Source organism: Catharus ustulatus, chromosome 15 (genome assembly GCF_009819885.2).
Source record: "Catharus ustulatus isolate bCatUst1 chromosome 15, bCatUst1.pri.v2, whole genome shotgun sequence".
NCBI lineage: Eukaryota > Metazoa > Chordata > Aves > Passeriformes > Turdidae > Catharus > Catharus ustulatus.
The window spans coordinates 12487301-12505421 of record NC_046235.1 but is presented as its reverse complement, the minus strand read 5'-3'; the positions used below and the strand labels follow the sequence as shown (position 1 = coordinate 12505421).

General features: G+C 54.8%; 1 protein-coding gene across 1 annotated transcript; it reads right to left on the bottom strand.

Annotated features, from left to right (window-relative positions):
* Positions 1-891: 891 nt before the first annotated feature.
* On the bottom strand, positions 892-12947 carry CDX1 (caudal type homeobox 1). Its single transcript, XM_033073416.1, has 3 exons — positions 12458-12947; positions 1365-1510; positions 892-1157 (listed from the first exon to the last, which is right to left on the bottom strand). The coding sequence occupies exons 1-3, from the start codon at positions 12882-12884 to the stop codon at positions 951-953; spliced, it is 780 nt and encodes a 259-aa protein (XP_032929307.1). The 5' UTR covers positions 12885-12947; the 3' UTR covers positions 892-950.
* Between the last annotated feature and the right edge of the window lie 5174 nt (positions 12948-18121).

Here is an 18121-nt window from a genome sequence, read left to right as displayed (position 1 = left end):
CCCTGCCCACCTGGCAACAGCTCCCTTGGACCAGCACCCAAAGCTCTCCCAGTACTGCCCTTCTGGACAGCCTGGGGCTGGTTTTTGGACCCTGTCCTGATGGCAAACCTTCCATTCTCCCTCCCTTCCCCATGGAAGGGCTCAGCAGGGTGGTCTGCCCCAAATGTGCCAGTGCCAGGCTCCCTTCCACCCTCTCCCTGTGCTCCAGGTGGAGGATGGCTGCACTGCCACCTTGCCATGGCACAGCCAGGGGAACCAGGGCTGCCAGAGATGCCTCCACATGGCTCTGTGGCTGCAGGGGCAGGCTGGGGATGCAGGTTTGGGCACTGCCAGGGTCACTGGGGACAAGGGTGGGGATGTTCAGGTACTCTTGTCAAGGATGTGCTCCAGCTTGCCAGCACACCGTGGTTGGGAGAGCTCCCATGTCACATCCTACAGCCAAGGTCCTGCCTGGTTCCCAGAGCCCAACTTGCTCTGCCCTCCTCACTTCCCAGGAGACCAGCTCAGCAGAAATTCATTTTGCCTTGAGTCCAGCCAAGTCTTTTTTCTATTTCAGTCTTGTTCAAACTGCCCAAAAGCACCAGGCAGCTGGATTGCCAAGAACACCAAAGGAAGCACCTGGAGCACCACAGGAAAGCCCTCCTCCACTATCACCCCTTCCTTCTGCTGACATCAGGACCTTGCCATGGGCTACAAAGACCAGAGACCAAACCAGTGCATGGTTCCTATGGGAGAACAGTACCTAACCCATGTTTTTTACACAGGGCAGAGCCCACCAGTCCCGTGGGAAGGCCCCAGTGGCACCTGGCCCAGCCTCGCTGTCTGCCCTATCGGTTCAGCCAGGGACAGTCATGTCTTTGGGAAGGGGCTGTCACCCTTCAGAGCACATGGGCTGGCAAGGCTCTGCTGCATAGTGCTTTTCTCTTGGGGTCTGTAGCTGGTGAAGAGGGTTAAGGCATGAATTCTTCCTTGATCGTCAGTGGAGATGAGGAGACGAGGTTGGGGGCGTTGCTGCTGCAGAGGCCTCCGATGGGTCCCAGGGTGCTGACAGCTGGGGGGGTCGGCGTGGTGGTGCTGGTGGGCTGGCTCTGCTGCTGCAGCTTCTTCTTGTTCACCTTCCTCTCCTTTGCCCTCCGATTCTGAAACCAGATTTTCACCTGCAGAAAGGAAAAGATGGCAATGAAGAGATGAGGATGGATGCAGGCAAGGACAACAACACCTGGTCCCCAGGGGCAGGGAGGGCATCCCAAAGTTTGCAAGGGATGTCTGTGGAGCAAGGTAGGGCCTCCTCTAACTGTGCCTTCACCCTTCCCCATCCCCATCTCCACCCAGGACAGGGTTTTCCAGGACACTGCAGCACTGACCTGCCGCTCAGTCAGCCCCAGGGCTGCAGCCAGCTCAGCCTTGCGGCGGATGGTGATGTAGCGGCTGTAGTGGAACTCCTTCTCCAGCTCCAGGCGCTGGTGGTCCGTGTACACCACCCTGTACTTGTCTTTCGTCCTGGTCTTGCCTGGCAGAGAGAGCAGAGTGGGGGGTGAGCCCATGGGGGAAGAGGAATGGAAGGAACATCCCCAAGGAGACACACAACCACCTGTGGAGAGCTCAGGAGAAACAGGGCAATGCCCTGGGCACCAGCGGGAAAGAGAGTCAGGAGGGCTCCTACTGGCTTTAACATCTTTCCTGTTTTGCACCAGTGTTTCTTCTTGGTGGGAAGTACCTGGGCTTTGGTGGAATTGCTTGGTGGAAAGAGCAGGAGGGATTCAGAGGCTCCCTAGGAAGATGGACCATAAAATCCCCTGTGCCATGACATGTGGTCCCTGAGAGGAGCAGAGCTGCAAGTCCTGTCATGGGCTGCCTGGCAGGTCTAAGGAAAGCCCAGATCTTCTAGGAAGCCCCAAACCAAGGTGCCAACACTTGAACGTGCATTGATCAGAAGAGGGGAAGGACAGAAAATCCTGGAATGGCCACATTTCTCTGCACCCAGAGGGTTACTCTGCTTCTCCCTGTACAGAGCTGAGACAGAGGGCACTGCTTTAGGTGCAGTCTTTAAAGATGCACTGAAAAAAGCCCACACGATGCCTAAGCACTCCTGGGGACTGGCTCCATGGGTCAGGGTGTTTACCAAAGCCAGCCTGAATCTCTCCTTGGTGCCCCCAGACATGGACAGAGCTTGAGGCACCAGGATCCACATAGATGCACATCCCATGGGTCTGCAAACAGCACCTTCTGCTTTCTAGCAGAAAAATGCAGTCAAAAGTAGCCTGGCTACTTCCTAAGTTCCTTTGTTATTCCACAGGCACACAGGGTGAGCTGTGGAACTCTGCCTGGGCTGGGGGGGCAGGTGGCACTCTGAGGGAGGACGCCCATGCCTGGCAGTTTGCTGACAAGTTCCTGGTGTTTTCCTCTGCAGATGAGCCCATAGGCAGGGAATAAACACAGCTGTGAATATTTGCTTCTCCACCCAAAATGACAAAATCCTGCTGCAGGGAGTCGGGAGCGATGATGCCTGGCCATTTGTTTGTATGGCAGACATGTTTGCTTATCATCTCCTGAATTTGTGATGCTGAGAGCAGGGCTGCTGTGGGAAGGAGTGGGAGCAAGCTCAGAACAGTTCCATGGATTTCCCTGGGGCTGCCCTGGGTGTATCAGCACGGACAGGATACTGCACACCACTGCTGCAGATGTGCAGAAAGGGATTTCTAGTGACCCAGCAACCTACATAACAGTGCCTGCAGCCTGGTTCTGCTGGGAAAGGGGGATCTTTTTGTGCCTGCCATCCTGTTCATCTGTTCTCTCTAACGAGTCCTTTGCACATCCACCTATTTGGGCCAAATCAGTTGGACACTGGGCAGTCTCAGCAAGACAATTAAATTCTGACACCATCTGAGTGAAAGCAGGTGGATTCTAGACACTCTAATAAGAGATCAGAGAACATCCACAGAGCAAAACCCCAACCTCCAGGCTGCAAATCTGTTTGTCAACCAACCTCAGTTTTATTTTTGACAATGTTCCTCTCCTGCTCTCCCATTGCAAGGAGATGGAGACATTCCTAAACCACCTCTTATACTGAAACTTAAATGTAAAAGAGTTCAAGACAGGACAACCCATTGCCACAGAGTCCTGCAGGTGAGAGAGGGGCTCCTTTGCAGCATCACATGGGATGGAAGAAAGCAGCTGATTTTCTACTGAATAAGCAGGAGCCACGAGGATCATGGCATTGACCTCTGAGCAAACCAAGTGTGGAAGCACAAGTGGGAGCCAGCAGGAGTTGGGATAGGCATGGAAGGCATCTCAGCCTGCTGGGACTTGATGCTGGCACTCCCAGGCACACAAGCAGCAGTCACTCAATACAAGTTAGCACCCAGTTTTCATGACTGTGCCTCTGTCTGTGTCCTCCTGCCATTGCTGGTGGTGCTGGCATGGGCTCAGCACAGCGTGGGCAGGGTGATGGCTGAGGGTCCCAGCACAGCCCCCAAGAAGCACTGAAGCTCTCCAGTGATCCAGGGAAGAGGAAAGGAGCCCAGCAAGGCTGCAGTATGACCAGAAATAGAACCAGAATTTCAGCACCAGGGCAGGACTTCAGTCACTAACTCATATTTGTGGGATGTGATGAATTCAGTGAATGTTTCAGAGTGGGGAGCCCAGCTCATCCCAGGGTTGGTCAGGAGCAAACACCTAATCCATCCTCACCACCATTAGGTCAAACCTGAGCACACCACACAGGGTGACTGTGGGTTAAAAAAAGGTAAAAAAGGCTAATTTGATTGAGCAAGGTGCTCGTGGAATGTCTGCAGAGACAGGGCTGAAATGCAGAGATTCTGAGTGCAAGGGGTGGATGGTAGCTCTGCCAGGCCCTTGGCTCCTATCTGGCACACATCAGCTATGACAGCTCCAAACAAAACTGCCCATGGGGCACTCTGCTGGGCTGGAGTGATGCTGGGGGCACCCAGCCCATGCAGGATCTGCACCCTGCCCTCCCCCTCCCACAGGGCCCCTGTCCATCCCAAGGGTCACTGCTGCCTCTCACCACCCTGCAGGGGAAGGGCTCACCAGCACCAAAACAACTCCTGCACCCCAGCCCAGGAGGGACCTGTGCTGAATCTGCAAACACAGCAATTCCCAAGAAGTTACAGAATAAACCAGATGCTCTGCTGGAGATTTATGTGAGGTTTAGCAGCTCTGTGAGGAGCTGGGCTCCCTCTGGCTGCTCCAGGCTCAGGGGCTCCTGCAAGATTTTTCTTTCTCATAGATTTCTCTCTGTATTTTGGGTTTTTTAAATTTTTTTTATTTTATTTTTTTATTTGAAAGCAAAAGCCTTTCTAAAGAGCTAATAACTTTAAAATAGTATTACTCGCAATGTTTTTGTTTGAATACCACTGTTTGGACAAAAGGAACACCTGGAAAGTGAAGGATTTGACAGATAGAGTAAAAAAAATGAAGACTAAAGAAATAAGGCAGTTTGTGAATATCACATATGCCATGAATTTCAGTAGGAATTATTATTTCCTGCTGCAGCTGTAAATAGATCCATCACAGCCTGTTCTTTGTTATTCCTTCTTCATCCTTCATCCTGGATGGAGGCTGGGCTTTGCCTCAGGGCTGGCAGAGCCATCACTGGGTGAGCTGGGCACCAGGTTCAATATCAGTATCAGTATCATCACTTGTTGCTCAATATCAGGTAGAAAACACTCAAAACAGGGGGCTGGCGACCAAGGCAGAGATGGAAAGTTATTCACTTCCACTAATTGCTGGTTTCGGATGTTTGCTGAATTCAGGGATGTACTGTGGGTGATTCACAAGCAAAAGAAAAGGATTTGCAAGAAATACTATTGACAATGAATAATTCAACCACCTTGAATATGAATGCTGGGTTACACTTAACTCTCTCCTGGAGACTTTTTATGGCTCTGTGAAAAGAAAGAGGAAATTCGGGACAAGCCAATCCGGCTCCTTATGGGGAGCCCTCATGCCTATGGCCAAACAGGGATGGAACTGCTCCTGCATTTCCAGCCAAGCCTGGCAAAGCTGAAGCAGGCTGTGCCATGGCTGCTGCCCCAGGAGGGAGCGTGGATGGGCTGCAGAGGGGTGCCAGTGATGTCTCTTAGCACAGTTTCAGCCCCTTTCCAACCCTGCTGTGCATTTACGGCCCCTCCTGCTTGTCCCCAAAGGACCAGAGGAACTGCTTGGACAGGCAAATGCAGCCATCCACAGAGCCAGTGGGAATGGTTTCGGCTTTGGGATCAAGGCAGGGCCAATGACAGCGTGGGGAGAGGGTATCGTTACCACTGTTAATGTGTAACCCTAATAGCACTCACCTGAGCCATGATTAGATAAGGGAATAGCTTTAATGTGCTGTGCAAACCCCGAGGGACGCGCTCCCCAGTGTGCACACACACACACACACACACACACACACACACACACACACACACACACACACAGGGGGGATGGAGCCCTGACCCCAGCCTGGATTCACTCCCCACAGCAACCCTGCCCCACAACTGGGATACCAGAGCTCCTGCCCTGGGCAGCCTGGCAGGGTAAGGGAAAATCAAAGTGGAGCCTGTGCCCAGCATCCCAAGCTCTCTCCCCTCATAGCCACACTGGAGGCTGCCAGGAAAGGGATATTTCACCATCCTCTGGCTTTAAGTAAAAAACTGTGCCCCAAAACCCTAACAGTCAGAATTGTGGGACTGGTGCTGAGTAGCTCTAAGAACAGCTGGGAAGGGGCTGGTTCAAACCAGGGAGGAAAGAGACTCTGGGGTAGCAGTGGCACCCTGGGTGGAGGTGGAGCAAAAGCTGGCACGTTTTGAGGGGATCAGCCCAGCTCCAAATGGAGGGATCCTCATCCATGGGACACATCTCTCCAAGCCACAGCAGGAGCAGCACAGCTGCCAGGAGCACAAACTGCAGTGCTTTTCTAAAAGTCTCTATTTCACAGGTCAAAGCAGTTCAAAATTACCACAACCACAAACTCTGGCTCTGTGGGAAGCTCATCAGGGCTCTGGTCAGGGAAGCTGGGGTATGGCAGCCCTGACCCACTGGCTGGAGCCACTGAAATGAAAGCCCAGCTGTTGCACCCCACAGCAGAGGTCCCCAGGGCCTGGCACTCATTGGATGTTGCTTTGCAGAGGAGGTGCTGGCAGTGGGGATGAAGGCATTGCTGCCAGGCTGCCTCAGCAGCTCTCGTGCCTTGCTCTGTGTTGGCTCCTTGTGCTCCCAGAGCCATCCTGCCTGATCCCATCTTCCTGGTTGTGCTCTGGTCCCACACTGGCCCCATCTGTACAGCCTTGTCTGCCCTTCTGTCTGTACTGGGGGCCTGGTCCCACACTATCTGATGGCATCACAATATTATAATGCTAAAAACATCAGGTGTAAGAGTCCTGTCACCACAGAGCACCTGGGAAGTAGCTGGTCCATACTGGAAGTAAAGTGCAGCAACACAGGACACAATGCTGCTCCCTCCATGTGGGTGCTTCCTCTGAGCAGCATCTACTTGCAAAGAGGGTAAAATCCTCCCATCCCAGAGGAATCAGTGCTCTATCAGCATTTCTCTGCAAGGAAAGGACCAAGGAAAACTTCCCTCATTCCCAACAGAGCTTAGGCAATGCAACAGTTGGAGAAACTGAGGCACGCAGTCCCAGGGTCAGAGCCATGAGATTCCCTGGACAGTTTAATCCCCAGTCCTTCTGCAGCTTCATGGGGGAAAATCCCTCTCACAACCCCAGAGAACTGCAGACAGCCAGCAGAGAGACACCCCATGACAGAGACCCCAGGCCCAGAAAAGGGCTGAGGTCGGCTCCTACAGCTCAGGAGCCTCCAGGCTGACTGGAGCCACCCTCATCTGGCAGCCAGATGTGCTCCAGCTGCCTGCGTGCAGAGGGGTCGATGCTCCCTCTGCCGAGCAGCGCTGATGGGAGCTGCAGTGCCCAGAGCTGGTGCTGAGGCTCGGGACAGGCAGCCCATCTCATTTCACCATCCCTAAACCAACCCGAAATGGGAGCCCCACAGTCTGCACTGGGGGTGGCAAGGGCTGAGCCTCTGATGCCCTCCCTGTTCACCCCCTCCCCACACTCATTTTTTCCCCTCCTTTCCCCTCCAGCTCCAGCAGCCACTCCAAAACACCCACGCTCCTCTGTGGCCTGGGGAGAGGGGAATAAACCCGAGCCCCTCACACTCCCTGAGCGCTGGGAACCAGCAGCTCACGGTTTTCACAAGCCTTCCCCTTCCCTTGCCTACTTCAACATCCTCAGCTATTTTTCCTTTGCAGGAAGCAGAGGAGTGATGGATGGGACAACCGACCCGGGGCGAAGGACTGGAGCCATGTGGCTTGTTTCATCACAGCCAGTGAGGAACGACCCCCTCTGTAGGGCAATCCTTCCCCAGAATCCTGCCTGACATCATTCCTCTGCCAGAGTGAATTGCATTCAGACAACGGCTGGGTGTCAAAATCCGGGTGAGAGGAACCACACATCCTTTCTGCACATATTTAATGTCTCAGTGCTGTGGAGGGAGGGAATGCTGGATGAATCCTCACTGCCAAAGCTCCCCCATCTCTACTCTGCGTTGGAAAAATGGGCACTTGAGACATCAGGGTTGAGGCAGGACTCATCCTGGAGTTCGAGGGCCCTGCCAAGAAGCCCAGCAATGTCCCTACACCCAGGCTAGATTCTCCCCATGGCAGTTCACCTTGCACAACCTGAATATTTCTTCCTGGTGCCAAAGGCTTCAGAGCAAACTGCAATTCTCCCATGTGCACCAGGTAGCAATAAAACCTGGTTCAACTTGGTATGGTGAGCACTGGAAACATTTCACTTGCCAAACTGCACTGCTTGACCCAATGGCTTTCTGGTCTCCTGCTCACTGAGGATGAATCTCTGTGTTCCCTAAAAGCTTTGCTCTAAGTGTGAATGTGTGGCTGGGGAATGCATACCAGGGGTTGTGGCCTCAGCAGAGCTCCAGGCAGAGCTCAGCACAGTCAGGCAGGGCAGCCCTGCTGCCAGGAAAGGGCAGAAACACCTGGCTAAAGAGCTGGATTTGGAGAGTGCAGACCAGTGCACAGGAGCACAGGCTGGCCCTGGCTGGGTTTTGCACAGCCAGCACAGTGGGACAGGGACAAGCTGCACCCACATCCACACCCATCAGTGAGGACACCCCTCCTGCAAGCCCCATCCTCCTCCTAGGAGGTGCAAACCCCAAGGGGATGAAGAGCAGATGCCTGGTGTTTGCAGGAGCTGGTGATTCCCCATCCCAACCCCCTGTTCTTGGACATGGACAGCCCAACCAGAGGCCCTTCATCCGCAGGGGCAGCAGCATGAAGCTGGGTGTTGGGGCGTCTTTCCCAACCCCACAGTGATTCAATACTTTATTTTGGCAACTGGCAAATTCCTTCAGTTGTTCCCATGTTTTATGAGTGCTGAGCTGAGCGCCAGCCTGGCTCCTGTGCTGGGTCAAAGAGCGCAGCAGCGCGGGAGGACGGGGAGCGCCGGGGTGACACACGGGCTGCTGCACACGTGGGGCGAACACAGCCCCATTCAAACTTCACCTCACCCCCTGATCCAGCCCTGATCCAGCTCATCCCAGCCTGCCATGGCCCCATGTGGCTCACCTGCAGCAGGAGGAGGAGGAGGACAGCAAGGCAGTGGGGGTCCCATATGGACACCAGGGCTCCTCTCCCCCTTTGCAGCCCTATAGGATTTGGCCCATCCTTGCCATGGGGGAAGAATCCAGCCCCTTATCCAAGCAATCACAAAGCTAACAGGACTGGTGTGGGTGTCCTTGAAAGGTCCCCTGTAGGAAACATCTGTCATTGGCCAGAGGTTTAAAGTGTCCCTCTGCTAATCCCAGGGTATTAGCCAGCCAAGCCCATCACGTAGGTACTGCCAGTGCTCCAGGGAAGCCCTTTTTGTTCAAGGAAAGTCAATTCTAGGAAAGTTTGAGAGGCCTGTACCTTGGCCAGCAGTCTAAGCAGTCAACAAACCCAGCTGGGGCCAGGAGCAGGTTGTGGGTTAATAATTCAAGGGAAGAAGACTGATGGGGCCCCGAGTGTCCCAGTGAAGGAAAGGATCTCATAGGGAATGAGCTTGTCCTAAAGAGAGGCTCCCCATGCAGGGACTGACCAGGGAAATGCACTGTCCCCCAGCCAGCACCATCATCCCAAAACATACCAAGCACGGCATGAATCCCAGCAGTGCAGAGGAAATGTTTCTGTCTCATTATTGGGATTTTTACTCTTTCCCCCAGTGTTCATGGGCCCCACTAGGAAAATAAACAGAGCTGGAAAACTGACCTAGAAAAATAAAACTGAGATGGAAAACTGCACTGCACACCCAGCAAATCACAACATGCTCAGAGCATCACTGCTTGCTCTCCATCACCCCAAAACCTGTGTGGGCACCACAGGCATTGGTACCACACAAAGCCCTGATCACATTTGCCTCTGCAAGGGATGCTCCAATTGCACTTTCACTTGCAATATTTAGCACTGCAGCCCCTGCTCAATTAGTGACCTAAAAGCCAGACCCGAGGCAGTATCTGAGGATTTGCATGACTAACAAGCAGAGGGTGAATTTCAAAGTTCAGCCAGCCCCGCTTCCAGCCACCTTCCTGAGCTTTTTATAAACCCTGGGTGCAATTCGCAGGGAAGTTTGCAAATAATTGTGAATAAGGAGGAAGCATGAGGCTCTGACATGCTGCTAGTGAAAATTTTATGAGCAGAAAAGGAGGTGACATTGGAGAGAGAAATGAGGCCTGGGGGCATCTTCCAGCTTGGTTCCCTGTAACTCCCAATTCCCAGTGATAGGCATTGCAAACTCTTCTGCTGCTGGGTTACCTCAGCTCAGCCAGGAGAAGCACAAATGAATGCAGCAACAGGCACAGAAAATCAACCCTCTGTAATGCCTGACTCGGCAGTGAGTCACTGGGAGATTTCTCATTGATTTTTCTTAAGCTCTGGATCACATTTGCAGAAGTGCCCAACACACTCATATTCCCTGCACAACACTTTATTTTACTACCACACAGCTCTTCCCCAAAAGCTTTCAAACTATGGCCAGGAGCTGTTCGTAAGAGCCAAGACAGAAAGGGAACATTAATTTACAACCCTCTGAAGTATTATGATTTATAGCATTCACAATGAAACTGTTGATATTTATAGCAAAAAACTCCATGTATTAATTTCCTATTCCCACTGCAGTGAGATGAGGAGTTTATCAATCCAGACTGATTGAAGGCTAGTTCATTGATTTCAATAAAATGATTCATCTAAGAACTTCACTCTTATCTCTGTCAAAAATCCATCTCTGCCCTACTGTCTTCCAAGCTTAATGAAGACTTTTATTTAAAGGTTAGCACTGGAAAACACCAACTGCATCCCACATCTCCCAGCTCATGGTCCATGGCCAAATCCTGCAGTGCCTCAGCAGCAGCAGCATTGGGCTTGGACCCAGCAGATGTGAAAGGACAGATCCTTAATATGTGGGTTACTTAGAAAAGGAGCTTACTGGTCATCCATCCTAAGGAAACCACTCCAAGAAAGGGCCTTTCACCCTGCATGGCTGTGGTGGGGCTGGGGCAGCCCCTCTGTGTGTGAGAGGAGCAAGGCTGGTTTATTTGCTCCTTTGTATGTATTTGATCTAAGAGATACAAACTAAGCAACTAATGATATTTTTCCAGAATTCAATCAACTCAATTGTCGTCTAACTCAATCAGAGGCACTTTCAAGCTGCTGTTTTATCTTGGCCCCACTGCTGGGTGTAAACCCATGACCTTGATCCAGAGGAGAGGTGTGCTGATGGCTTTCCTTCCCCATTCATTTTCCCTCCCACCTCCCTTCTCCAAAGAAACCAAGATGTTCAGACCTACAAAAGCTGAGGAAGTGGTGGGGTCCCCGCTGCAGGGGAGGGCTGCACATCACATTTCCCTTTCCACCCTGGGCAGAGGGAAGCCCTCAGCCCTGGCATGCCTGTGGGTCTCCATCACTGCATCTGGAGGGAAGCATTTTTCCTAAATAGTTACATTCAGTGTTTAAAATGGGACAGGAAATACCAGCCTGCCTCTCCCTCCTCTTTCCAGTCTGGGGCTGGGTTTTTTTCCATTTATCGGGATGTTCTGCCTGCTTCACTGCAGACACTGGTCCCCATCCCTGTAGCACGGATTCTGTGAATAGGAGCAGGTATTCTCCACACTGAAAGACTCCAGACACTTCTGCAGAAGACCCTTACGTGGCCCTTGGCCACTCAGAATAGTTCAGAGCCAAAACCAAGCAAAAACTGGAGGCACTTTGCAAACAGGGAGCTCAGGCCCTGATTCCAGGGACATGGGGCAGCAGTAACTCAAAGCAAACCCGCCCCCAAGAGATGCCCACAGCCACTCCTGCAGTGAGTTTGACCCCAGCAGTGCTCTGAGGAGCTCTTGGCCAGCACAGGAGAGAGAGAGGGGTGGCAGGTTCAGGCAAGCCCCATGGCTCCTGCTGGGAAGGGTCCAGGCTGGGAAGATGAAAGGATGAGGGTAGGTCAGGACAAAGGGCCCGCACCTCACCTCACTACCAAAGGAGCCGGCCACCATCTCCATGACAAAGAGAAGTCCTTGTCAATTTGGGCTGGCCCCAAGGGGGATCTGCCCACCGCCTTTGAAGTGGGCAGCAGGGCGGGTGGGGGGCTGGGGTCACCCAGACGCTTCCCCCAGGTCAGGAGTTCAGCGGGGACAGGACCCTGGGGACAGCCCATGACCACTCGGTGCCCAGGCCAGAGGCAATCCCAGGAACCAGGGCACCCTTTCCTGCAGAGCCAGCCGTGCACCTGCAGCAGCCACGGCCACCCTCCACGTGGCACTGTCCCCAAGGCACACACTGTGTCCCTCACACACACACCATGCAGCACACCGTCCTCATCACAGCACCCCATACACACACACTGAGCACATCACCTCCCCAGACACTCCTGGTGGCACTGCCACTGCTCATGGTGCCTGCACACTCACACAGAGCCTGCAGCACCATCCCAAACCCACCTCATGCACATGCACACAGCATGGATGCAGACACAGCTCCTTCCCTGCACACACACACGGCTTTGGGCACCTGGCACACACACACACACACACACACACACACACACACACCATACACACACACATACACACACACACTTCTGAGACCCTCTCATCCAACACTCCCCCAGAGTCCTGGGGATCTCTGGCTCTGTCCATCCTACCCAGTGGCCAGTGGGGACAAGGACCTTCCAGCCACACAAGCCCAGCTGCCAGAGTGGAAGGACAGCAGCCATCCTCAGCCCCTGCCACCCCACAGCTCCCCAGCTCTTTGAGGACTGGGTGCTGTGCCAAGGGCAGGCCGAGCTCGCTGTTCCTGGGCAGTGCCCATGCAGGGAGAGCCACAGAGCAGGATCCAGCCCTGCAGAACTCCAAGCCCAGGGATCCTCCGCTCCAGGGCTTTCCTTACCGTTGTTGCTGGTGCTGGGAATGCTGCGCCTCATCCACTCGTATGGGGTGCGTCTCTGGCCATTAGGGGAGAGCTGCGGGACCGAGCTGCTGATGGGTGGAGGCAGGAGTCCAGAGCCCGGAGGCTGAATGGGGTTAAAATCTGGGGGGCTGAATCCAAACTGCCCCGGGCTGGCGGTGGAAGGCGTCGCAGCGGTCCCGTAGGAATGCCAGTCCTCCTTGGCAGGGGTGTAGGGAGAGCCCCAGGCTGCAGCCGGCTGCCCGTGGTGCAGGTCGTTGTTGATCCCCGGCACATGGTGGTAGCTGGCGAAGTCCGAGTACTGCGGTGGCCCCGGCACGTAGTTCTGGGGGTTGAGGTTGAGGCTGGGGTGCCGGACCGGGCTGGGATACATGTTGGTGTCCTTATCCACAAGATATCCCACGTACATCTTCGCGGGCCGGCCCCGCGCTCATGCTGCGCTCCGAGCCGCGGCTGCGGCCGCTGGGTTCGGCTGGGAGGCGGCCGCCCCTCCTTCGCCACCACTCACCTGGGCGCCTTGGGGAGCTGTCCTGGGGCCAGGCACCTCCCTGCCCACGGGCTTTTATTGGGCCCAACCTCTCGCAGCATTTGCATTGAAAGGCAGGCTTGCATTTCAAAGTGCAGAAACCCCAGCGGGTGAGGGGGACGAGTTCAAACTTCCCACTCTGACTGCCAGGAGGACGAGGTAGGGGGTGACCGAGGGGACCCCCAGCCCCTCTGACACTACCCCACAACTGTGCCCATGCCACCGGCTGTGGTCCCTCTGTAGCAGCTGGCTTTGGGGACATGAGGGAGTCCCATGAGGATGCCCCAAGGGACCCCACCACCATCCGTACCCCAGGGACAGCGTGCCTTGGGATGAACCTCTGTATTAAAAGCATGCAGGGGACAAGCTGGGCTGTGTGTGTCTGTCAGCTGCCCTGTATCCATGCTGGGGGACAACAAACTCTTACTCTGAATGGCATTTTCCTGTGCCCAGCACCAGCATCTGTCTCTTTGGATAAAAGGGGCTGGTGGAGCCTCTGGGTCTGCATTTCCTTCATCCCAGGGCAAACCCATCCCTCCAATTCTGACAGCAAAGCTCAGCCCAGCCTCAGAGAGCAGGACAGATGGGCAGACTCCATGTGCAGGGAGAATGCCCCCAGCATGGGCACTGCTGGGAGAACCTGGGCTCACACATCTCCAAGGGGCTCATGGCTCTGCAGCAAGAGGAGCTTCTCACCTGTTTTGTCTCTCAAGAAAGTAAAGCCATCTCCATATGTTGGTGATAGGGCAAATCAAGCAGAAAGGGGACACTTGTGAAGCACTGTCTGCCTGCAAGGTGCGAGGTGCCGGCCACAAACACCACAGCAGAGATCACCCACCCGTCACCTGTCAGGGCAGACACACCTGCACTCCAGAGGGGGAAAGGGACTGAGTGACACACTGCCCAGAAACCCCACCCCTGGCAGCTGGGAACCTCGGCCCCACTGATGTCCCCCTCCCTGCCAGGGTCACACCCCAGCTGTGCTGGCCGCCACTGCAGCCACTGTTGCCATTTGCAGGCTGGCTTTCTCCCTTAATCAGAAGCAGAGCCCACAAAGGCCCCAGGAGGGTGTTTTGCCACCTCCTCAAGGCCACCTCTGTCCTTTTCTCTGCACCAGTCCCTTCCACTGCTAGAAATGTGAGCAGGGCAAGGATGATCCTCACCGTCTTGGGACCAAAACAACCTGGAATTCAACAATAGGGAGGGAAAAAATAAAAAGAGATTAAGGATGACATTGAGAGTGGACCCTCAGTGGTCTATATCCCAAGAACCTCATCCCATTGGTCTAGCCCCAGTTCTACCTGGAACTGGGTGCACTATGTGCTACATTCACTTCCTGCAAGAAGGTGAGTCCCAGGATGGGATGGAGGGGAGATGGGTAGGAGGTGTGGGATCTGGTTTAGAGGACAGAGAAGGGTAAACCCCCAGCAATGGGAAATCACCCCCAGAGATGGCATCATTTGTGTTCTGCCTGCCGAACCTGGCATGGCTGGAGGCACCAGGAGAGGTGAGCACTTTGCAGCATCCCCTCTGGGCCTCCAGGGTCCCCAACCCCTTGCTCAGACTTGTCCCAGGTTCCTCCCTTGTGGCAAAGGTGGCTGTCATGACCGTCCCACCCAGCGATGATCTCAGCTCACCACTCAGCTCAGATTGCTCGATGTGCCATATAACCCCGTCTATCCTGGATCTTCCCCAAGCTCTCAGTACAGCCATGGCCATGTGTAAAGTACAGAGTCAAGGCCACTCTACTTCTCCTTTTCCTCCCATCAGCAAAGAGGCTCAGGAAGTGGGGGTAAAAAAAAAGAAGAAAAGAAAATTCCCCCTGAGCAGATGGTGAGAGGTACAGAGGAACACAGGTGGCTGATGGGTCCCATCCCAGGGGTGGCTGCATTTTCCAGACTGGGGTTATTCCTCCCTTCCTGCCACTGGCTGTTTCTTACAGGCTGTGCAGGGAGCCCAGGCCCCCTTTACCTTTTCCCAGTCTGCAGAGCCAATGCCAAGGGCTCAGGCAGCTGCTGGGGACTGGGGGCTCAGGGGTCTGGGACAGCAACCCCCATCCTCCCCAGGGGAGCAGGTGACAGGCTTGGCAGGGCACAGCATGGCCAGGTGCCCACTGACAGCTGAGCATGATCTCCTTCAGGGTGGGTGAAGGGGATGGGGGAAGACAACTGAGCCATAAAGATCCACCAACAATAAATCCCCTCTTCTTTTCTTTGACCCGTGGTGCTGTTTATGCTGAGGAGGAGGCAGATGAAGAACCCTTCATGGGCTCCCCAAGGAGTATCTCAGCTGTTCAGGTGGGGCTGAACGGTGCTGATGGGGACCCTTGGTGCCCCAGGATGCCACCTGCACTGGGGTCCCATGGGTGAGCAGATGAGGAACTGACAGAGCCCCTGGGGTTCCCCAGCTGGGTGAGAGCAGGTGGCAGCACCCCCTCCATCCATCCTAGAGACCCCCTGAAACGCACCCAACCTGGGGACCACCCCTAGTCCTTCAGACCTGGTATTTCTGGTGGAAACCAGGCAGATGCAGCGCAGAGGGAGAGCACTCAGGGCTCCCTCGATGCTCCCTGGGGCTCGGTGCTGCTATCCGTGATCGAGTGATGCCATCTCCTGGAAGGAGGAGGGCTGGGAGGTCCCTAGGGCCAGGCTGCACAGTTATCGCAGGTGGAGCAGGGACACCGTCCCATCAGCTCCTGTTCCCATGAAGGAGGCACTCATTATGGGAAACCAAGTCCTGCCTTATGCCCCAACTTGCTCTGAACCCCACCATGGTTTCTGGAGGAGAGGGAGATGCCCACAGAGAATCAAGTAGGTGTCTCCCCTTGCTTCCCTTTCCCCCACAACCTCCTGCCCCACCACCTCCCCACTCCCTCCAGCTCCTATTGCTCCCAAAAGCAAATCTGTGGCTTCAGACCAGCATATTCCAGAGCTGCATGGCCCCACTCACATCCCAGTCCAGCCATTCCCTTTCAGTCATTCCCGTTCAGTCATTCCCTAGCTTCTGAATGCCCCAGGAGTAACCCTTCCTCTCTGGAAATGGAGGCAAGAAAACAACCCCCTGCCTCATCTCCACCAGCCCCACTGCAGATTTCTGTGTGGCCTTTGGCTCTCCCCAGATGCTTGAACCATCCCTGTGCTGTCACTTGTGTCCCCATGCTGAGGAGAGTCTGCAGAGCTGGTCCCTAGAGAGATGGGTGCTGGACTGGGATGGATGTGCCCCCAGTGCTGCCACACAGCTCCCCTCTCCCCATCCAGGGCTCAGTGATCCTCTTTGGGATCCGGATCAGCTTTCTTGGCAAATACAAATGCCACAAATGTTGTGACTATCCTCAAGAGGGCACTGAGGACAGGGACACAAGCTGGGAGACTTCAGCACTTCCCAGCACATGTGGGCCCTGCTCTCAGTGGGTTGGGGATGTGATTCCCACTGCACTGGTGGGGAGCATCCTGATTTCAGTCCTTGGCTGTGTTTCAGGCATGGTGCAAGCAGAGGGTTAACGATTCCCACATTAAGTGGCTGCAGATGTGTGGGAAAGTCTGGGGCGAGCGGCCGGCATCGTTATTAGTATTCACCCAGGAGCCTGTCGCTGCCTCCCGGGGCTCTGCCGAGCACATTTAATACCAAGGTTCGTGGTGAGGGTTAGAAAGAGTGCGTGGGACGGGGCCGGGAAGGCCCCGAGGTGGGGAAAGGCAGCGGGATAACATCGTCTGCTGCCTGCTGCCTCCTCCAATGCCCCAGCCCAGGGGATGTAGAGAATGGACCAGCACCCATAAGGACACAGCACCACACGTGTGTATGGCCCAGTGCTACCTCCTGGCACCACTGGCACCCTGTGGTGTCCATGGCCAGCGTTTCCAGTACTGCAGGAGTGTTCCCAGTGCTGGGGAATGCTGGAGGATCCTCCCCAGGATGCTTCCCTTCATGTTATGCTTGGACATTCACTCACTTTGGAAGAACCCCAGTGCTTTCTGCCTCCCCTTCCTCCCTGGGCACTGTTGTCACCCACCCAGTCAAAGCAGGACCACAGAACACATGGGGTACAGGCTCCTCAGGGTACCAGGGCAGAGCTTTAGAGACGCTGGATGAAGCCTCAGTGCAGCTCCCTGCAGGGCCCAGGAGCTGGATCCAGCCAGGAGCAAGTGCTGGCAGCTGCCACAGCAGATGGGCTGCCCAGATGTGGTGCTGTGCTCCCTGGCACCCTCCCCTCCTCTCTTGTGGTCTGCGGCTTGACACCACTTCAGAGTGATGCTGAAATTCCTGGGCTGACTTGGAGTTGATAGAGGCTCTGAAAACCTGAATCTGGAGCAAATCTGGCCCTCATCAAACCTTCAGAGAAGTGGGGTAGGCCAACATCTGCTGCTTCTTTCATATCTGCATATCACTTGCTGGCACGTGGTACCTGTTGCTGACCCCAGCATGGCTGTTTCCATGTCTTGGGCCACTTGGCTCTGGTCTCTCTCCTTTATGCCAAGCATGGGATGTGGGCTTTTCTCTGTGCTCCCAGCTCTGCCTGGGATGGGGCAGGAGTTTGGAGACCTGTTTGATCCATGTGATGCCAGAGCAGACCAAATACCCTGGAATGTCCTGTCTCAATGCCTGATCTCCCCACCAGAGATGCTGCACTACGTGACCCCAAGCCCCCATTAGCACTTAACGATGCTAATTGAGGCTGCAAGTCTCAGCTGAGAGGGGTCTGGCATCCCACACTGCAGCTGTCCCAGCCCCAGGGGGACCACTGGGTCCTGCAGCACCACGAAGCGCCAGAAATAGAGGTGAGCAATGAAGGGTTGATGAGGGTGAAGTAGCAGAGCTGCTGCCCTCCACCCACACACTTGCACAGATGAGTTCCTCTGGCTTTGGTGCTTCCTCTGCGCTGGCCTTTCCCAGGAGCTGCCGTAACCCCGACGTGCTGTTCCTAAACAAAGTGTGCGGCTGTGGATGCTCCCTGGGGATGTACAGGGTGGGCTGACGTGTGCTTGCCGGGTTGCTTTGGGCTCCCCAGGGCTCTCTCAGCATCCCCAAACAATGAATCCTGGCCTTTGCAGACTGGGATGTTTTGTTTGCCAGATTCTTCCTGGTCCCAGCCTGGAGTGGGTATTGGTGCCATCTGTCTGCAA